Raw genomic sequence first — 22053 nt, 5'->3', positions numbered from 1 at the left:
CACAAAAAAAGACTGTTTAGAATAGCTTCTTCTGATAACGGACACTGTACACTGTGCATCATGCTACAACGGATTTTTTATTTTATTTTTTAAATCCGGCACATTTGATGAGTACGTTTCAGCTCAAATCATGCACAAAACTTACATTTTTTTTCCCTCAAAACTGTTTGCTTTCACAAGGTTTTAGTACACTTTGAAGATTTTACACGTAATATGCGTGCCAGTTGAAGAAACTAGGTTATTTTTCAAAATTTTCAAGGAGTGTTTTATTCCGCCTTCGCCACTCAAAAGTAACAGCGACACCGCTTCAACTACCGACTGAAAATAAAAGTGCAATAACGAGTTGCTTTTTAGATTTTTGTGACAACTACGAAAACCACACAATACTTTGATCATGTATTCACTACACTAGTGATTAAAACATATACATATAATAAAGAAGCGAGAAAAAGTAAAAGAAAAAAAAAGCACAAAAAGAGCACAAAGTTTTGTTCCTTATTGAACACCTTATGGAATAATTAGGTAGAGAATTACTTGAGCATAAAGTGCAATTATAAGACGGGCTTCTTCAGTCATTTTTCAAAAGATTTGAAGAGTCACACTTTCACAAGTGACAATTTATAGTTACTTCTGCATTTATTCATTTTGGACATAAAATAGTTAGAATTGTAAGTTAACAAAGCACTTAAACCTTTCAAATCAAAACGTGAATACATTTTAACCATATCTATTTGTTTCATCATTTCAAGCAGAAACAGATCAAATTAAGACATTTTCAAATTAAGAAATTCTACATCGTAAAAACAGGATATCAACGCAACATGTATAATTCAAGACTTTTACTTTGCCCGTCACTCCTTTATAGTGACTAATATTTATGAACAAAGTATCTGCTGTGTTAGAAATGGGAATTGCCTGGGGATATTATGGTAAAATCTTCATTTCGAATATGATGGCTACAAAAATTAAAGCGACGGCAGCTCATTTAGTAACAGTGACATTAATAAAGTAGTTGCCGATTACAATACAGTAGAACCTCCTTAGTCGATGATGTTCACCACGCACGGATTTTGACGGTAATAGTTCTAAAACACCACCAGGTGATAGTATCACTTTAAGCAGTTTTATTGTATTTTGGTTTTACACAGTGCTTATCTCCTCTGTGCTTGTGAGGAACTTGAAATGCCAATCACATATTATGATCCTAATTAGCAGTTCTACCGCACATCAGAGCTTCCTTAGCGGCAAAACTAGTAAAGGATGAACCACGTGACCTCTTTAGTGGCAGCCAATTAAGTTGCAGGGTGTAGTCTGGCGTCTAGAAGCCGGAGGGCGTCAGGATGTTCATGTCGCGTGGCTTGAGCTTGTGCGGCCGAGCGCCCTGCCGCCGCCCGTCCACTGTCGGGATCTCCATCTTGGGCAGGGCGGCCGCCTTTTGGGCGTCCTGCCCATCGGCCAATCGAGCGGCCGCCTGCGACTTCATGACCTCCGCGGCGCTGGGCTTGTGGACGCCGCGGTAAGCCTGCAGTGCAAAGCCAGCTGGGATAGGGGAAAAAAAAAAAAAAAAAAAGGTAAATTCACATGTGCGAAATCGAGAAATGCCACTTCTAACAATAGGCAACAAGGCATTACTTGACCAAATTGAGCAGCCTACTTCACAAACATTAGCAAAATATCCTCCTGAGACCTAGACTATTCATTTGTGTCTAATGTAGTGGGCATTTTTTTTGTCTCTGTTGTTTGACTCATTCGAGCTACCCCTCCAATGTCCTAGTTTGTTTAGTGGAGGACATCCTGGCCTTTCCGATGACATCTCACACGTTTGGGTGGGATGCAATTATTGTGAACGTCTTGCCGAGACAAAACGGACAAAAAAAAGAGGACAAAAATGAATACGACGGGTCTCAGGAGAATAAAGGCATACTCGAAAGCCACCTACCCAAAGTCATGCGGCCGCAAAAGGCTTCAAAGTCTTTCCAGCGCGCCGAGACTCGCTGCTCCACTGCCCTGCGTCAAGTTGATCCATGTCTTGTTTGTTTTTGTCTTTTATACGCAACCATCCAAAATGGCCACTCGTCTGAAGGTCGTCCCTTCACTCATTAACCCAAATCTCCTCCTCTGTTTGTATTTTGTTTGGCTTCAGCTTTCTCGCACCATTTTTCATCAATACGCGCTCGCTGATGGTGAAACGGAAGTTTGGCAAACGCGGCGCGAGATTCTTCAAGTGCAACAACGGCCACGCCGTTACTCATGAAGCAGTCAGCGCCTTCACAACAAATCGCGAGCAGACGCACCATCTGTGACGCTAAACCACGCTGGAGTTTGATTTTTATCCATCTGAAAAAACTCAACCTCAAACAGTCGTCTTTCGGTGACTGTAATCACCAGGCATTGATACCACCCAGGGCGGTATGATGGCAGACTGGTTGTCACATCCACCTCACACGCAGATGAGATTGCGGGTTCCATTCCTGTTCCGCCCTTCCTGTGTATAGTTTGCATGTTGTCACTGCGCCCGCGTTGTTTTCTCTGAGTACTCCTGTTTCCTTCCATATTCCCAAAAAGATGCATGGTACTTGTATATTGGACAGCCCAAATCGCCCTTCGGAGCATTTGTGAGTGTGAATGGTTATTTGCGCTGTGTGATTGGCTGTCAATCACAGAGTGTACCACGCCTACTGCCTGAAGGCAGTTGGGATGGGCAGCAGCAAGCCCGCGACCCTCGTGAGGACAAGTAGTTGGGAAAATGAATGATCAGAGTAATGATTGATGAATGAATGATTCAGAGTAACAGCAGATGTTTTTAAATGAACACACATCAACTTTGGAGCGGAAGTTGCATCTGTAAAGCTGATGCTGTCCACTCAAACAAACGCCACACCATGAAGGGACACTTTGAGTGGCTGTAATTAAACCTTAAATCACCAGATGCCTTTACACCAATAAACGATTACTTAACGGTCAACCACTTGAATCAACACCGCACTTGACATAGACGGCGGTCGGAGGTAGCGGTTCCATTGACTGCGACCACTACGTTTAGACACCTCGAAAACAACACCGAGCATTCTGGAACTAAGGCGGCATCCGTAACGCTGGTGTTTACGCAAGTGTGTTTACCTGGCAGTGACGGCTCGGTGCCCAGATCGGAGGTGGACTTGTGCACGAGCGGCCGTGACCCAAACACGCCCCAGCGCTCCAGCACGCCTCCTCCTGCGTCGCCTCCTACCAGATCCACGGAGCTGTTGGAGGAGCTGACGCTGACGTCCGAACTGGTGCTGCTGAACCAGCTCCTAAACAAAACCAAACAAAAACACAAAAGTGAGTGGGGCCGGTTACATATTAGCCCAGATGCTTGGAAGGGTTTGTTATCATCCGGCCTACTTGCGCTGCTGTTTCGGTGACGTGTGCGGCGTGGTGGATGGCGTGGACTGGGCCGATGTGTTGTGGCGCTCTTCCCGAACCTCCATGCTCTGGATCTGCATTTTCTACAGGACAAGAAAAATGTCCCGCTGTAAGCATTGCAAAGGTATATTTGGGTTACAACTACCAAAGTGTGAGAGTTAGGTTTTGAATGAATTTGAAAGACAACAAGGTCAGAAATTACGTTTTTCAAAGAGGTCCTGATTGGATGAGGTGAAAAAAAATGGTGGCTTTAATTTTTCACCATTTGTTCCCAGTCACCTTGTAGTAAGTTCTGTCTGGTAGCAGGGACGTAATGACACCGGTGATATTACACAGTTAAAATTGCCACAATATCATCGTAATCGTTTTACATGACTTTAAGTGGCATAGCTGTGTAAAAGAAAATCACAGCATTGTGAACAAATGTTGCTGAGCAAACAGGAACGCATGACAATAAAACGACGACCCAAGCCATTTGTCATTACTCATTACTGTCATTACTGCGTAGTAAAACTCAATATTGTACCACAGGTCTGCTGCCATCTTCTGGTGCAATATAAAATAGTCTATTTGTACAGTATACTCATGATTGTGATTTTTTTTGAGCAAGTGTGCATATGTTTGTGCAACATGGTTCATATTGCAGGTGTGTGCTAGCTCTGTGGAACCTCTAGATCTTCTTTGACCATTTTTGTGTGCCCCGCTGGTTCAGACGTCTTTTTGAGGGTCAAGACTTGGTTTCAGAGTTTGGATTTGATTTAGATTTTGGTTGAGGTTAAGGTGAGCGTTAGGAAACCTGTTGTGATGGGTAAGGTTAGGGTTAAGGACTGGGAAATACATGATGTCAACGGGATGGCCTCACGGGCTACCTGGAAGGATTCGGGCATACGGTGATGGTGTCTGGTCTCCTCTGCCGTGAGGCCTTTGTGGGGAGTGTAGCCGGTGTCGCTGAGGCCCGCCTTTTGCTCAAACTTGTACATACTGTCATGAGTCTGCTCTGTGAGGAAAGGAAAAAAAAACAACACGTTCATATGAAAAGCTTCAGAACGAAGGAGAAAAATACTTGAATTTGTTGCGATCATTGCCTTACTGGTGATGAGAGAGTTGAGGATGAGGGAGGAAGCCTTGGTCTTCACCACACCTGCGGACCTCGCTGGGGCGCTGTCAACCGCGTTAGACTGACGCACCGCAGCGCCTTCATCCTCCTGATGGCAAAACACATGGAACAAATATTTAAATACTGTACTGTACATCCAGAATATTAAGGGCTTATTTAAATAAAGAGTGTTTCAAATAAATTGAAGATCTGTTTTGTTTAAATTTTCAAAACAACATTCAGATGTGTTAAAATGACCTAATTCTTATGTATGAAAAGGTTGCCATTTTATGCGAATGGTTTAAAAAAATAGCAGTAATACAGAATAAGTCCAAGCATAATGAAAAAGATGCAATTTTGTCAATAGTTGTAATTGTATCTGAATAATGGTTTTAAATAAAAAAAGAAGGTCTTAATACGAGGAAATCGAAGAAATTCTGGCAATAACGTTCTAATTGTATACTGTATATAAAAAAAGAAACAACAAAAAATTGACAGACAATAAAAAGGTTACGTGGCATTTTACAAAAGAAAAAGTACTATAAATACAGCAAAAGCACAAAAATAAGTCACAGTACTATAAGAAAAATATTCCAAATTTATTATAATAGGATCATATTATTAAAAAATAAGTAAAAATTGACTGACTGACTGAACTCACCTACTTATTGTTTTAGGTGCTTTGGTGAATTTTAACACTCATAAATGTAGATTTTATTCTCAAACATTTTCAACTTTTGTGTTTAGTTATACTGTATTGTGACCTTCATACTGCAAATATATGAGCATTTACGTGTTCTATTTTAAGATAGTTTATCCAAGAAAGCTCCCAAACTGTTGTGAAGAAGAAAGACATTTGAGGGAGAGTTTGGAGTTTGCGTCTCACCTCTGCCAGGTGGTTGAACTTCCTCTCGGGCACGATAGGGCGCCTCCACAAGTTGGTGATGTTGATGTCATGTGGGGGCGTGGACATGGGAGCTTCCAGATTGTCGTCGTAGCTGAGCGCCCGGCGGGTCATGCCAATTGGGAGCTTCATCCCACCGATCCCGGAACCTTCGATAGCTTCCAAAACCAAGACCGCCGCCATTTCACATTGTCTCCTCAAAAACTTAAAAGACGGGTTATTGTTTCATACTCACCTGGTAAGTCACCAGAACCAGACATGGCCTCTGTATTATTAAGAGCAAAGATTGATCAGCAACTGCAGAACAGGAGAAAAAAATATTGCAGGGGGTCAAAGGGAACATACAACTGGTGTGCAGTCGCGTGAATATATATGTTATAAAATAACCTGTTATTATTGGAAGGACAGACGTAAAGAGCAGTAGTTGGCAGTAGATGGGCTCATCGCACCCGGATGTGGTTCTGTGTGGAGGACCGGGCTGATGGAGAAGCTGAGGTTACATCAGATCGGAAGGCACACAAGTTTTCTGGCACTGCATCGTGGAAAAAGCAGCCGGCCAGCGGGAACAACTGCATCACCGGCAAATCCAATGTCGACAACGAATCATTTCAAAGAACAAAAAGCACAAGAATGGTATCAAACTAAACCAAGTTAGCAATTTTCTACGGCGTTCTATCGTTTATCGATTCGTCGAAAGACGCGAGTGAACTTCGACGTGATTATTTACCAAGTTAAACAAAGGTTTGGATCATGTCATCGACACCGAATTGATGAGTAGTGGTTACAACGTCACAAACATGGGTATAAATAAATCATTGAAAAATTCTTGCCATGAGAATATGTAAGCGTCGCTTATCGGTAAAATTTGTAAACGTAGGAAGCAAGCGACGGCGGAAACAACCGATGACGAAGGACACAGACGCGACATCGCTTGGGACCAAACATATCCAGCGGTGGATTGTTTTTCTTACCGAAAACGTCGAATTAGGGGCGTATGGCTATAGTGTCCAGAGTGAATCTCCAACGAGGAGAGAACAGTTTGAGGAAAAGCGGATGATTTGCTCGACGGCCATTATGTTGAATGATGTAGATTTCCGGGAGAGATGGGTAAATACACGTCAAAATCTCGCGAGAGTTTGCATCTTTATATGAAGGGGCTCGATCTTGTTGCTTGCAGATAAACCAACTTCAAAGTCCTATGGATTTTATTTCCTATTTTTTTTTTACGGCTACGTGCTACTATAGAACAACCACGTCTGAATATTTATTATATTATGTTACGTGTACGGTACGCCCGAATAGCTCTTTGGCTACCTCTAGTGGTCGAATTGCAGCAGGGTGACGTAATACAAAACGGCCTTTTACATTCACCAGCCGGGATGTGACCGTTCCCATGGCGACCGCTGAACACGATTTATGACTTCATGCCTAGTAAACAACGTGAAAGGCTGTTTGAGTATTTATTCACTATTCTTGATTTCCAGCTGAAGCTCCATGTCTGAAAGACTTGTGCTTACAAGAGGGTTCGACGCACTATTACATTTGAACGACGGTATTACTACAAAACTGTATGACGTTTCACACTTTGAGACATTTTTGCATACTCGCTGTACAACATGTCACTAAAAGAATATCTTCACATCAGTACTGCTAGTGAAGACTTTATTATGCGTCCGGAAAAAAAGTTTTTTGAAGTGCATTGAAGTAACTTAACCTGGGAAAGCTCGAACAATTTGGCGTAAATCAACATACAGTAGCTATGTCTTGGTTCCGCCCACCTCCAGAAAAGATGTGAACAACAGCACCTCCCTCTCGCGTCGCTGGCTTCTCCACCCCACCCCCGGGAGCGACGCACTCTACTAACCGGACTTTCCTCCCCAGTGCTGCCCGCAAAGGAGGAAGTAACATCGGAGGACTCACCTCTTCTCTCCGCGGGGGAAAACAGCAGGAACGAGCTTGTTTCAAACACTTTGGGAACTTATCTCACCAGCAGAACTTTTCTTTTTGTTTGCCCGCATCTCCACAAAAAAAAAAAAAAAAATGTCGGTCCAGAGCCAGAAGACCACCACAACCACCTCCACCTACCGGACCGTGAACGTGGCCTCGCCCGAGCCAGTGAGCGGCGCTACGGTGCTGACAGCGGCGACGACCGGGACGGCCCGTTCGGCGTCCCCGATCCAGTACGCTGTCAACGGCGGCAACTACAGCACGCTGCGCTACCTTGTGCCGGTGCAGCCGACCGTGCAGCAGCAGTCCTACGTACTGTTGCAGCAGCCGACCGTCATGCAGCCGATGGTGTCGCCCGTCTACCTGCAGGGCGTCCCCCGCGTCAGCGTCAGCAGCTTGGACTCGGAGCTTCTGCTTCAGAACACGGTGAGCGAGCGCTCTCGGTTCAACCTTGCGCGGCCCTTGAACGCAACATGCAATTACTTACGGAAACTTTTTCTTGAGGGCCACGTCCGGAAAAATGAAAAGATGCAGGGGCCCCTTTAAAATGGTTCCACTTAAACTTCTCAAAGACGCAAAACTCAATCAAACTATCTTAGTGCCAAGTGTTGATGATAGGAGAGAAGTTTTGTTTCGAAAAAAGTAGTGGTTTGTACTGCAATAGCAATAGATGATAACTTTGAATTTTATGTTGTATGAGTAGCATGTACGCTTTAACAAAGTTGCAAAGTTTTGGCTCGCTAGTAATGTGTTGTTACCCTCCCCCTATGGCAAAATTGTCCCACCAATGTTTAGAAACGTCATACAGTAGCGGAAAAAAAATGGTAAGCAGTAACTAGTGTTTCTTGGTCCCACAGGTGAGAAAAACAAACGTTTTAGTATATGGACCGAGCTCAAGCAACTTTTCATACATGTATTTGGAAGTTCATTAATATATACAACGACACTGCATGAGGCCCAGCTGTACAATCCTTCTGGCAACAAAACTGGCTTCTGAGGGTCACTTTGGAGGTTCTGCTGTTGCATAAACCAACCACTTGTGACGTTTCTTAATTTAGCAACACTCTGTGCATGGGTGTGTGCATCGTGAGTAGCACGTATCATCATTTTGAAAACGGTGTCATTTACATTGTGAAATTTGACTATCATCATATTCCAGCTTCAGCTTTGCATGCTTGGAAACGATGACAGCTCATGGAGCTTTTCTGTGTGACTCTGGGCGGGACGCATGATGCAACAGTGTGTGCAGGCGCATGTGGCCTCATCTGAATGTATCTTAACACGCTGCGCCGACTTCTTGCGGCCTATCGCGAGCAACGGTTTGTCATCGTGATAGATATGCATGACTTGTTCATGCTGATGTATCTTTTTCGACCCGTCTGGCGAATCGGATTGGAATTCGACAAATATTGTAAAGTCATCGGTTTAGCATAGCTGCCTCTGAATTGGAGCTTGGAATTCGTGCGTATTCGCAAGTGAGAGCTGGTCAAAGTACGGGCTCTGGAAAAGGTCAGAGGAACTAGACTAGAATAGAATATTTTTTATTTTCATTGCATAGCTATTTTAAAACAAAATTGCCGCTCCGATCGGTGCATATTAAATTAATATCAAAAATGCGAAAACAAAACGGCCCATTTTGTGTTCATTTTTTTGCATAGGATCTTGAGACATATTGTTTGCCAGATTCATGTCAACCAGTAAAATTGGCATCAGGGAGCTAACTTTCCAGGATTGAATTTTGGAGATACATCTTCAGCAGGTTACAGCCCTCCTTTGAAATGTTGAAGGTCCTGCGCATGCTCCCAGATTGACTTGACTAACTTCTTTCAAAATGCTTTTAATACTTCCCACGTCTTGTGCTGTGCTTTCATTTGGACCCAACCCTTCTTTACTTAAGTTTAATTTTTTTTTTTTTTTAACATGGGTTTCCACTGGCTCCTCTTTCATTTTTAATGCCAATCATTTGTTCTCCTGTTTGAGTAACTCCAGTTGGAATTGTGAGAAAGTAAGTGCCACACCCTACCCGCATGCTTGCCAAGGTGGCACACCCTGGAGTTGAAGAAGATAAAAACACATTCTTTCACCTCGTCGGGTTGCCCCCCCCCCCCCCCCCCAAGTTTGATTGTCCTGGTCAAAAGTCATAAAAGGCGGCACACTGATTACTGTAAAAGACGTTAGTACACAAATTATGCAGGTTAGTCCATGGTTTGGTTTAATAAATGTAAGTCATTAAAACACAACTAAAACCACAATATTAATAAAAAAGACATTTAAAAAATCTTTTTGCTGACTGATTATTTTTTAGCCGCTAACCTGATTAGTAAATTGCTCAAAGCATGAAAGTAGTAAGTAGTTTTAGTTGAAATGTTACTGAAAATATCACTTGTTCTCAGTTTTATGATGGCCACAGTGTGACGCTGAAACGGAGTCATTCCCTTTAAAAAAAAATGCCAACAGAGACAGTTTTAAGACATCCTTTAAACATGAGTAGTTAACATTTTAGTTTCTAAAATATGCAGAAAAATACTTGGGCGGGAATTTAAGCAGGATTTAACCGACTATACTAGAGAATTTTGCCATAAAAAATGCATTTTGCCCCATTGAGTTAACATAGACCAACAATTTGAAATGAAAATAACAAAGATAATATTTTTAGATAACCTTTTCCCAGAGTAACTATGCTAATCTTAGTAGCATGAAGATGAATGCTAGAAAGCAGAAGCCCCCCTAAAAAAAGATGTCCTAAAGCCACGCAAGTTCCTTTTACTTGATTTCCAATCAAAACACTTAGAGGAGAAATGAGCTAGATGTTTAAGAACATACAGTATGCTAAACTAGTTACGCTACTGGGAGTACAGTATATGAACAACTGGCTTTTTGTGCAAAACGTCTGTCAGCAATGTCGTTGAAGTAATTTTCAGGAAAGACAAGTTCCTATTGTGTTTTTTTTATTAAGGCGTTGGGCTTTACACATGGAACGTAAGTCACTTTTACACGCAAATCTTCGGATACTGTGCGTTACAGTTTTGAAACCAACTTGCCAGGTTAGGGTGTGAAGTGATTGGGCTATGAATTTGTGCTAAACAACCCTCCTCAAAAAATAAATAAGTACAATTTTTAAGGCATCCGAGCCGTACATTTTAAAGCTTTTGTTGTGCTGCTTGTTATGTAACACTGCGAATGTCAGCACCAAGCACCACTATTTGCCTTGAGCTGTTTAACCCAAACACTCCAGTTTAGAACATATTACAATATATTCAAACGCATCTGGACAGTCTTAAATGAAATACATTCATAATTTAGTTCAATCTTTGACTGACATGCATCCATCCTCTTAAAAAATAAGTTTAAAGGGGGTTTTGTGGCTTAGAACAGTTAAAAGAGTAACCAAATAGCTTTAACGGGTATGCACATGGCATACCCCAAGAATAGGTTCTTGAACCCTTATTGCGTTGAAAAAAATGCAGGTTAGTTTCGCTTATTGCTGTGAATCAACATAAACTAGGGATAGTGCACCTTTTTAGACATTTCAGCAGTAAAAAATAAATACTTTGTTTTTGATTTGATCATTTAAATACATGTATTTCACATGGAATTGAAGCCATCAAAAACAAATGTTACCACTTGCTGCGGACTGAAAATGACATTACATGTGCCGAAGGCTTGTTCCGCTCCGTGGATTTAAGAAAGGCATCAACATTCGCTAGTTTTTAGACTGATCCCTCCGAATACGCCAGGCTGACTTTGCGCACGTTCCTCAAACAGGAGTACAAAGATGCTTTATTGGGGTGGGTGGCCAGGCGTGTTCAATGACTCTGGTGGCCCTGGGTTTCTATGAACACGGCTCTTTCTTCCTCTTGTCTCAGAGCGTGAGCAGGAACTCGTCCTCAGGCTTCAGCCTGTCCTCCAGTCCCCCCAAGACCCCCGAGCCCAGTCTGGAGGAGGAAGAGGAGGAGGAGGAGGAGGCAAGGCACACACAAACGCAGCAGTTTTCGCTTCCCCGCTCGCCATCGACGCCGCTCGTTATGGCGGAAAATCTCCGGGAAGCGGCCGTCTGTCTGGCAGCCGCACAAATATGCGTCCTTTGCCGACGAAACGGTTCGGCTTTTGTTTCCCTCACTTTGTGTTAAGTAGCTTGAGAATGAAACCGATTCAAGAGTGGCTTCGAGGAAACGTTACTTTCTCCCTCAGCAGAGGAACCAAAACTTGTCACGGCAGGTTATAGCAGGACGTGAATTTCGTGGAATTACTTCTGCAAAACCGTTGACTTATTACGTCATACTAAAAATCATGATGTCAGTGCGACCATGTACTGATTTAGATGGTAATACAATGGTGTGCAAAGCTGTGATCTAGGCAAAAGGGGCCTACTTTGAAGAAGCTAAATGAGAAAACATTCAGTTTTTAAGTTAGCCAATAATTCCATAAATGGTTATTCTGAATCACCATAGCTTTATTACTCTACAATTCAGGAAATTGAAAAAATACTGAATTAGAGGCTGTTCACAAAATTCGGGTACTGTAATAAATGTAATGCGGTCAATACAGTGCCATACATTTTTCTGTGAGGTAAACAGTATGCCACAACACCTCATTGAGGTGTGGTCAGTTTTGTGAAATATAATTACACAATTGTCTTTTATCATAAAAATACAATGTAAATCCAAAGTTAATATGAATAACTGGCAGTTTTCATGATGTATAAAAATACTGCGTGCATGTAAAAATGGCAGAAAAATCCAAGATGTCGAAATTTACTCCTAGGTGCGGGGGTGGCCCCCAGAGCCACGAGCTGAGTACTTTGCCGAGCTAAGTTAGCGTTAGCGTTTTTGCAAAGCTGAAGCTCCCGCCGTAGTCACTGGACATTTTAGCTATACTTGCACATTTTATTTCTCCCTTAACATTACGTAATGAAAGAAGGATGTTAAACACGATGGATAGCGTTTTATAGTTTGTTTCCGTGTGTGTGTGTGTGTGTGTGTGCGTGTGTGTGCGTGTGTGCCGACACCCATGGGGTAAAAAAAGTTCATGAGCGTGAGTTAGTAGCACCGATTGTGTGTGACAAAGCATGGAAGGGTGTATAAATGCGTGTGGCGTGTCTGGGGCCACTTCCCACACGTTTTTGCTGTGGGTGGGTACTTTCCGCGGAATGTCAACTTGCAGCGTCACGTATAAGACGGGCGTGGCCACGAATGGCGTAAATAAGCGCTTACTGGCTTGGGCTTTTTCTCGGAAGCACCTTTTCGTGACGGATACTTGAAGGATTTTTGTAAAGGGGTGTTGCGGTCTTAAAGTAAATGAGCTGTCAGCAACATGTTGAATAGTTAATGCTTGGTCACTGTGTTCTTGAGAAAAGGGTAATTCAGCACATTTGCGCACAACCGTTTTTCAATGATGAATTTTTTTGCCAACTAAGGAACCCCACCAGTGCAAAGAATATTTGAATGAAAAAAAGACTTAAAACAAAGAACTGTGCTATATTTGTCTGATTTATTAAAGTATTGAACGACATTTTTAGTGATAGCAACTTCAGATGAGAGCTCACGTAGCGTCGTCTGTTTTATGTCTGGCTCATTTGCTGGAAAAGTGTGTCACTGGTGGCAATGCAAATCTTTATCAAACTTAAAATAAAAGGCATAAAGCATTTTGCGAAGCGGTCACTAATACAGAATCTAGCAATAAGTTGCTTCATGTTCCAATTCATTTGCTCTTAGTTTGAAAAGAAAAAAATACTGGCCGTATCATGGTATTAAAAGGCATTCAGTTAGATTCTCTGAAACCAGCAGAGGCCCTGTTAAAATCTCCTATACCCCCTGAAGTGTGTTCTCGTACCCCCAGGCCATATGTACCAGAACCATTTGAGAACCATTTCACTAGGGTGGAGTACATGGTTTTTTTTTCACACTATTGGTATCAATTTAGGCCTACTGGCACAATCCTAAGATAGATTTCATGGTTAAATGCTGAAACAGCTTTCACGATAATGAAAATGATCGAGACAATCGGTAGACTACCACGCAATATTAATTTACAGTAAAATGTCTTTTTATATGAAATGGCTACGAAAGCAGCATACTAAAACCCTCCGCATTAAGCGTGTAGGTGTGTGCGTGCATCATGGGTAATATAGGTCAGTGTGTGACGCGGTGGCTTTCAGAGTGTAATCCAAGAAGTTGTTCTAGAGAAAGGGTCGGTTTACCACACTGCCTCTCTTGGTATAACGTTTACATGATTGAGGACATTCCCCCATATCGCCAGTACTTGAGTTGGTAAACAGCCCCAGCAGCTATCTGCAGAAATGCGCTTGCATGTCTTTGGAATTTGCCGTCTGCTCGTTATCTGCATATTGAAAATCCAGTCAAGCGATTTCGTGTAGCGTGTGACAATCAAGACTCCGCCCCAGTGTGACCTAATGTGGGCTGCAAATGCACTTAAATTACACAAAGTACAACAACGTGTGTATATACACCATGACAAATTAGGGGCATTGAATTGTTTTGCAATGTGATTAATCATGATTAATTATGCTGAATGATGTGATTAATTAGTTAAAAAAACATTGAATCGCTCGACAGAACTAGTTTATATAATGGAGTGATATTTATCGTTATTAAAAGCACAAAAAATTGGAGGGGCTAATGGGATTTGGATTCAATTGAATGAGAAAATTAAAGTAAGTTTCAAACTTTGCAATGCTTTTCTAAATCTTCTAACTGTCAAAATGGGAAGAGTCAACAGTCCTCGACCGGTTTTTGTGCTCGCTTTCTGTGCAGGAATGACTGGCATGCATTGACACACCCGTGTGATCCCTCACGCAAGCTTCGAACTTTAATTATCAGAAGTTTTACTACTGCCCTTATCTCTGAATGTTTTAATTAAAGTCAGGGCATGCCAAATGTGAAGGACTATTAACTGCACAAATGTTTTTTTAATACCTATATGATATCTAGAAGTTGTCTGAAAAATTGTTTTCATGTAACAAATTGAGCGCATTATCATTTGATACACCAAAGTTTTTTTTTTTTTTTTTTTTAATGATGTGCCAGTTTAAGATCTTCCCTCAAGTCCTTGTGGAATCTGGCAGAACAACCCCGAATAGCGGCGGGTATTTATGAAGTGATGACATCAACGTCTGGAGTGAGAAGTATTGGAAGTATTGGGACACCCCCCATAATCTGTTTTGGCCCCTTATAATGCCGCTAAATGTATCAGCGGGCTAACCAATTGCATCTGCTATATGTGGCGGTATTATGGCGCATCAACACATGTAGACCCAAAATACTCGTTTGTTGAATTTATAAAACAAATGTCATGAAGTTTCCAGTGTGATGTGCAAGCTGTCTGTGTTCCTGCAGCTTATTTGTATTAGGTGCTTGTGTTTTGGCTTGCTGGTGCGGGGGTGTCACTAATGCCGTTTGTTGGTTTTGCACTTCGGACAACACGACAGAAATGTCAAACTTCCGCCTTATTCTCATATCAATCAAAGGAAATGATGACATCAGATTTCAGCTCACAAAAGAGAGTGACAGGTGGATGTTTACAAAGAGTGAAGTTGTGTGCGCTTTGCATGGCATGACTGCAGATAACAGGTCATGCATCTTTGTCTAGGATGATGCAACTACAGATAAGAAAAAATGCAGTGGTGGGTGTGTTTGAGACTTGTGTTGTGGAGACCACAGAAAAAAATTTGTTTAAAGTGACCTTGCCAGCAACTTGACTTTGGTAAAAAAAAACAAACAAACAAAATAAAAACTGCTACTTCAAATGCTCCTGTAACATCCCAGAACAGAGAATTACACAACATAAACAATTGCTTTCATACATCACCTATTTCGTTGCTTACGCCGCTTTTCTTACCAATAATATTCCATATATGCTTGATAATTTGAGTTTTGGGGGCAAATGCCAGGGGTTAAAACAAGATGCTAATTTTGATATGTTGACATTTTGGAATTTTGGCTTGCTATGACGAATTAGTGGATATTTTTGACTAAGAGTTGTCAGCCAATCAGAGAATGGGGTTCTTTGAGTAGAAGAAATGATGGAAGAACATTGAGAAATATTGAAGTTATAGCGTGCTTCGTCTAATTTGTAGGTGTCTTTTGACCAATGTTGATTATTTTTTTGTGGACACGTACAAATGTAATGTTTGAAGTGTTTAAAAGGTTTAAAGTTTTTATTAAATCAGACTGTGATTGCATGTCTTAAGTCTTCTTTTATTAATGCAAAAATGCTTTGGATTGATTAAGGGCTACTTGGCTAAAAGCATATTTCACAGAAGGTACGTCACTGGCCTTGCCTTTTGTTCAATTTTACAACATAGAGATAAATCAGGCAAAATTCTCAGATTGTTTTGGGCAATAGATAATTTGAATGTCACTATTCTTGTGTTAAGTTCTATTGTCTTAATATGTAGTTAAAAGCACAACTGGCAGAAAAGGCTTTTTTTTTTTTTTAAATGATTATACAAGTACTAATGAGCCAATCAAACGACCTGCCGCGTAAAATGATTGCTGTGCACAAAAAAAAATATTGAACTGCGTCTGCATGCCCATGTGAGTATAGCCCCACCATTGAGACATGGCGGCTGTGCTTCCAGGAGGAGGAAGACGAGGAGGCGGTAGAGGTGGAGGAGGTGGAGATCGTCAACGTGATACAGCAGAAGGTGCCGCCGGCCATCGAGAAGATCTCTCGCACGGAGGTGAAGACCGACCTGAGCGAGTCCACCAAGATGGACACGCGCTATTTCGCTGCATTGCTGGCTGATGTCTACCGAAAGAACTGCGACATCCACTCCTGCATCTCTGAGCATGTGTCCAAGATCAGAGGGCAGTAAGTGGACCCCATTCACATTGCCTGTAATGTTTTTGCTTTTTTTTTCCCCGTGTCACTATTTGTATGAATGGCTCCATTGGGGAGACAGAGGTGGATTTATAGTCTGGAATGACTTTCATTTCAGAGCTGTTTATTTTCAAGTATTAAATGCTTGAATTTCTTGATCCCCTAATGTGTTTTAGACCGTTTGAATTGAAACACTTGACTGCCACTGGATGTGTCATGTTGCTTTAATGGACAATAGTGATAATAATACAAGTTATATGTGTTTGAGCTCTCGATTTTGTGTTGCAGGAAAGTGGATCTCGGTGTCGATGAGGTGTGTTATCTCCATCCGTGTTAAATGTACACTCCAGAACTCATTTAAACGAGACTGAACGCATACGGTAATATCAGTAAAAATGTGCTCGTTTAGGTGGAAGATGTGGAGGCTCTGCTTCCAAAAGGAGCCACCGAATTGACCAAACAGCAAATCCGTTACCTGCTGCAGGTCCGTTATTACGATTCGCCTGCTGTCTAGCAAAACCTCAACACCTTTGAGTGAAAATACGCGGGTGTGTGCGCTTAGACTCGCCTGACTGCGGATAAGAGCATGCGTCTGCTGCTGTCCACCTTCAGCAGCTTGAGAGAGGAACTCCTCCACATGTCCGACGACCTGAGGGTAAGACCGACAACGCTTCAGCGCTCTCCCGCTTGGATATGAGGACCGCCTACAGCAAGTAGCGGTAAATCATGCTCGTGTGTATGCGTGCTCCAGCGTCTGGAGGGCGAGAAGGAGGCACTGGAGCGAGATCTGGCCTTTAAAGCCGATCAGGCTCGCCAGTACGACAGCCTTTTGGAAGCGGTTCGCGAAAACAACAGACAGCTTCAGGTAAGAAAAAGCCCCAGAGGCAGCAAACTTCATTTTACTACACTTTTATTCCTTAGTTCTTTCTCTCTCCCTCGCAGAGTTCTCCAAAGAGGTCTGGCAACTTGTTTCAAGCATTTTTTTCTTTTATTTTTGAACATTAATGTTTCAAAATTTTGTTTGAAAATTGTTCAGTCATACCATAAACCGTTACTGTCCTACAAGGTCTGCTCACTTCAATCTTACATTCATTACGCAGTGCCGTAAATGGCCCAAATTAGCATTCGGCATTGCAATTAAGAATCTGTTCTCAATTGAATAAATCAATCTATTCATCGAAAGTGGAAAATGCCAAACTGTTCCGAGGTCCGTCGGTACGTCCTTAAGCCATTACGCAATGGTCCCATCTCTCGACTTTTGTGCGCCCAGGTGTCTCTGAAAGAAACCACCGCCTCCCAACGTTCGTTGGAGAGCCAGCTAATGAGCGCCCGCAACACTGACTCCAGCCGCGACTTCCGAATCCGGGAGCTGGAGGGACGCATCCGGGCTCTGGAGAAGGAGAACGAGATGCTCCGACAAAAGGTGGGGAACCACCCTCCCTCCCGTTCTCAGGAAGACCTTCTCGCTTTAGCCCCAAGCCATCTAAACTTTCATTTTGCAGCAATTGGGCCAGTCCAACAGTAGCACGCTGCACATCAAGACCGAGGAGCTGTCGCGGCAGTTCAACGAGCAACTCCTGACCATGAAACAGGAGAAGGACCAAGAGATCCAGCGGCTGCGGGTGAGCGAGCCGGAATCGGACGAGGGGACGGCAAACCCTCGTTGAATATTGATTCACTTAAAATGTGCCTTTGGAAACCAAAATGTTCAAGCAAACCATAAAACGCCATCTTCTATCTTTGATCTTCACGTCAAAGGCATTTCACATCAAAGGGAAAGACACTAGGGTGCTGAAATTTCACCCAGATGGTGACAACACATCAAAGTTCAACATAGCATGACTTAGTTATCACACTACCAGGAGTGTGCCATCCGCTTTGCTAAAATACTATAAAAATTACGTGGGAACAAAAATGACTCCAAAATGATCAAACTACTGCACGTGGGTTAACTCTTTTAGTGCCAAGCATCATCGGAAAAGGAAACCTCCAGAGGGCCAAGTCGTATTTTCACGATTTTCCAATTTTGTAATTATCTGTCCTTCCAGACTCAGATTACCAGGCTCCAGACTGAGATCACCACCGAGAGGTCATCGTCCGCGTCGGAGAAGACCCTCCAGTTGAAGATCTCAGAGCTGCTGGCCATGCTGGAGCAGCGGCAGACCACCATCACCCGACAGGAGGAGGTAAAACCACATAAGTTCATGACACATTCAACAATTACACACACCCTCCAAAAACACCAAACGCAAAGGCATGGGGCCCATATTACATTCTGACGGTGTGGTAACCATGAGAAAAGATGTCTGGCTATTAAAAGTGCAATTCAACTTTTTGTCATTGAACACGATCTATTTTATTTGTGATATTAGGGAATAAGGATGCTACAAATGAATGAATAATCCTTAACATTCTTCTTGTTTTTAATTGTTCTCAGCAAGTCACATCGCCCTGTCACTGGCCAAAAGTTAAATGAAATAAATAAAAAATAAACAGTGATTGACATCGTTCACAAAATAACATCAGATACTGACCACCTATGCTTCATTTCTACTCAAAAGCTATGCTGATCCCAAACAGGAATCTGTTAGTCATTATAGGGGTTTTCGAGCCCAAATTTCACAAACAAACGGGGCGATACATTTTTCCAAGACTACCCATTAAATAACAATAATAAATGAATGTTTCCCATCTGCCAAGTCTTCAGTGTACTGATTACCAATTGGCACATTCTTCATCTGCGTGTAGGAGATCCGAAGGCTAATGCTGGAGAAAAGCAGAAGCGACAGCTCCAAGACCACCAAGACTATCATCACTAAAAGGTACGCTACACCATAAAAATCACACACCACCACACGTTTGTCCAACTGTCGCAATGGTTCTCAAATGGGGGTACTTGAAGAAGCTTCAGGAGGTACTCAAGATTTTCAACAAAACAAACATGCAAAACTCCTTTAAAAAAATCTTATTGAATTGATTAATTGTTCCAGGAAAATATAAGTTTATAAATGAATTTTATGTTCAGTAGGTTATTCAATTTCATTATTGTAAACAATCAAGAGTCTCCCCACACTAGAATGGTTTGACCTAACTTGTCACGTGCCACCACTCGTTACCTGTCAAGTCAATTTTTTATTTTCGTGATCACATACGAGTAAGCTCCCAAAAGAGGACACTAAAAGTTGAATTCTTTTTTTCTGTGGAGAAATATTTGTTAATAATTCAGTTAATACTTTATTTTTGTGAAAAGATCTCTACTGTAAGCCATAAACTGGATGCTTTATGTTTGATATTTTTCTGTGGACAAATATTTATGTATTTTTTTGAGAACAGCTCTGACACTTAATATTGTTTTTTTGTGTAAAATTATGTTTTAATAAATAAGTTATTTCTTTTGATAAGAGATTTCCACTATGATCTAAAAGAGGACGCATTAGGTTGATTTTTTTTGTGGACTCATACAAATGAGGTTTGAAAGGGTCTGAAGTTTAATATATCAGACACCGATGGCACGTTTTAAGTCTTTTTTTTTTTTTCAAAAACACTGGTTAAAGGGGACTTCGCTGAAAACATATTGCACAGGGGGCACATCGCTGAAGAACCACTGATCTATCGCAAAAACCCGATTGCGTCATTTCTGGTCCTTTACTTCACTGCAGGTACAGGAACCAGTACCCCATCCTCGGCCTGCTGAGTGACGACTATCAGGTGACCTCGCCTATTGGTGAAGACAAGACTATCGTCATTGAAAGATCCGGAGAGATTATTAGACGGGTATGTAAGAAAACGGGGCTGGACGAGGACTGTGGCGTTCGTGACATGCTATATAACGAAGAGCCAGTGTTTTGATACACAATCATATTTTATCTTTTAATTTTTTTCAAATGGACTTTTTTGTCCTTATGTTGTCGTGGAGGAGGGGATGAAAACATAAATGAAACCCACATATGTATGGAGAGAACTGATAATGCTGAACAATTTGGATGGATGAAAGAAAAAAATCTGTAATAACCTCGTTGTTAAATTTTGGAGAAAAATGGAATGCATATTGTCAGCCAAGTGTTGTGCACAAGGGTTAAAGTATGTAAACAGTTTCTACATGGGTTTTGTCTGTTTTATCGTGGAGGGGGTCTGGATTGTATCCCTTGCCTTAGACTGGTGATGCTTTCCAGACCCGCATGCAAAAGATGAAACCCAAGATAGTAAAGTCGCCGTGCACCGAATGAACTGGTGCCTTTCCATGCACTCATGAATGAACGCCCCGATTTTGTCCCAACAGGAATGAGAACAACAACAACTTGGAAACCCTGTCTTGCCCGCTCCATGGATTCCATAGTGTGGCTTCATTGTGGGATTGCATCTGCCATTTTATTTTTATACTAATACAACAAATCAGAAAAGATTTTTTTGCATTGACCAATTTGGGCAACAACTGCCTAGCTTCTGTTGATGTTTCTTTACAAAGCCACAGGAATTTACCTCTGTAAATATTTATATAAATATATCTTTATATATTTGTGAGACATTGTAGAGAAATGGTGAGCTTTGCTTTTTATGCGTAATCATGTTTATTGAGGGTGGTATGAAGGGGAGAGGCGCATGGATGGAGGTGCTTATGCTTTTGGAGGTTTAGGAGTGTTTTTAAAGCACAATGCAAAGTCAAATGTTATTTCTTTTTTGTTTGTTTGTTTGTTGATCCCTTTTTGTCCACTGGAAGCTAAGTTACAGCTTAGCATGGGACGCTAACTCATCAGCAATAAAAATCGCCTTTAAATAAGACCATAACTTTGACTACACATACCCGGTTTTTCTGATGTTCCCAAAATGCTCCGTGATGGCTCGCCAAATAAGCCGCGTTTCCAGCAACATTTGACCGCTAAAGAGATATCAACCCATCCCATTCCTCGGATTCTTACAATGTTTAAGAATAATGTGCACAGCTATAGTGCTTGGTGGAAATGATGCTACATGTTAACAGTAGACTAAACACAAAAAATAGGTTGTAGCTACAGCTAACCTTAACAATGGACAAAGAAAGCTACTTAATATACAGAATGGCAGTATTTGGTGAAAATTGTGTCGTGTGCTAACGGGCAGAGCTAAATTAGCTGGTTGTAGCGTCAGTAAATCTGCGAATAGTTTATTTTCAGTTGGTTGTAACATGTTTTGGATGGCTATGTTGCATCTGTCAACTGCTGTGTTTGTGATTAAACAAAACGTCTCTTTGAGTAGTGTTGTTTTTTTGTCTTGTCCAAAATATTGGGCTGCACTGTTGTAATTTAGACACTAGATAGCGTCGTTCCCTCTCCGGCTAGCAGTGGAGTGGCGCATGGAATGAGGTCATAGCAGCTCTTTAGGGCTTGTTGGCTGCCCCATCGACTGCTTGTCACTCCACCTAATGTTCTCCAACTAGTTTCTAAATGTGCACAACCGAAAACAACGTGTGAGGGATTGGCATGAAGAATGAAGCGCTTCATCGTAATCCTTGCCCAACCTAGCTTCACATGTCTCCGGACCCAATCAATTATGCAGGCCGTTTGACATTATGTAGGCCTTGTGAAATAATTATGAGGCTTGACAGTGAAATGGGGTTAAAAAAAAATACGCAAATGCTTACAAATAAAATTCTGCGATGAAATGGCAATTGGAGGTACAGCGTCTTGCTGAAGGACACAATGGTTAGGGGATTGAACTAACATACTCTTGGGATTTTCATGCACTTCCATATTTAAGACAAATATTATTGCAGTACACATATTTACCTAAATATTAAATTGTTAAACCTTAGTAAATGTACTGTCATCTCTTCTCTTCCCACCCTTTTGGGTGCAGTCTCAGGGAGAGCCGCGGTTATATTAGC

General features: G+C 41.8%; 2 protein-coding genes across 3 annotated transcripts; one reads left to right on the top strand and one right to left on the bottom strand.

Annotated features, from left to right (window-relative positions):
• Positions 1-1109: 1109 nt before the first annotated feature.
• Positions 1110-6531, bottom strand: LOC148408294 (putative monooxygenase p33MONOX). The gene is made up of 9 exons (XM_088440137.1): positions 6377-6531; positions 5793-5974; positions 5641-5702; positions 5388-5563; positions 4496-4610; positions 4275-4402; positions 3385-3488; positions 3121-3293; positions 1110-1539 (listed from the first exon to the last, which is right to left on the bottom strand). Exons 3-9 carry the CDS (start codon positions 5663-5665, stop codon positions 1319-1321), a joined length of 942 nt encoding a protein of 313 aa, XP_088296263.1. The 5' UTR covers positions 5666-5702; positions 5793-5974; positions 6377-6531; the 3' UTR covers positions 1110-1318.
• A 727-nt stretch (positions 6532-7258) lies between these two features.
• pof1b (POF1B actin binding protein) lies at positions 7259-21421 on the top strand. 2 transcript variants are annotated; one of them, XM_088441812.1, is made up of 12 exons: positions 7259-7778; positions 15952-16181; positions 16482-16506; positions 16603-16677; positions 16756-16848; positions 16945-17058; positions 17464-17616; positions 17696-17815; positions 18242-18379; positions 18942-19015; positions 19853-19967; positions 20473-21421. In XM_088441812.1, exons 1-12 carry the CDS (start codon positions 7446-7448, stop codon positions 20476-20478), a joined length of 1476 nt encoding a protein of 491 aa, XP_088297938.1. In that variant the 5' UTR covers positions 7259-7445; the 3' UTR covers positions 20479-21421. The 2 variants fall into 2 exon arrangements, with proteins under 2 accessions (XP_088297938.1, XP_088297937.1); XM_088441811.1 differs by having other exon boundaries at positions 7261-7778; positions 15952-16184.
• Positions 21422-22053: the final 632 nt, after the last annotated feature.

This window comes from Hippichthys cyanospilos, chromosome 18, assembly GCF_059441005.1.
Source record: "Hippichthys cyanospilos isolate Australia breed blue-spotted pipefish chromosome 18, RoL_Hcya_1.0, whole genome shotgun sequence".
Lineage (NCBI taxonomy): Eukaryota > Metazoa > Chordata > Actinopteri > Syngnathiformes > Syngnathidae > Hippichthys > Hippichthys cyanospilos.
This window is presented reverse-complemented; position numbering and strand designations above follow the sequence as displayed.

Bases quoted from the DNA above. Each gene is read 5' to 3' on its own strand.
- LOC148408294 (XM_088440137.1), bottom strand. From the start codon at position 5,665: ATGTCTGGTTCTGGTGACTTACCAG. The intron at 4,611-5,387 runs GTGAGACGCAAA...TTTTGCCATCAG, and splicing joins AGTTCAACCACCTGGCAGAG to GAGGATGAAGGCGCTGCGGT. The intron at 3,489-4,274 runs GTAGCCCGTGAG...CTTGTCCTGTAG, and splicing joins GTATGCCCGAATCCTTCCAG to AAAATGCAGATCCAGAGCAT.
- pof1b (XM_088441811.1), top strand. From the start codon at position 7,446: ATGTCGGTCCAGAGCCAGAAGACCACCACAACCACCTCCACCTACCGG. The intron at 7,779-15,951 runs GTGAGCGAGCGC...CTGTGCTTCCAG, and splicing joins AGCTTCTGCTTCAGAACACG to GAGGAGGAAGACGAGGAGGC. The intron at 16,849-16,944 runs GTAAGACCGACA...TGCGTGCTCCAG, and splicing joins ACATGTCCGACGACCTGAGG to CGTCTGGAGGGCGAGAAGGA.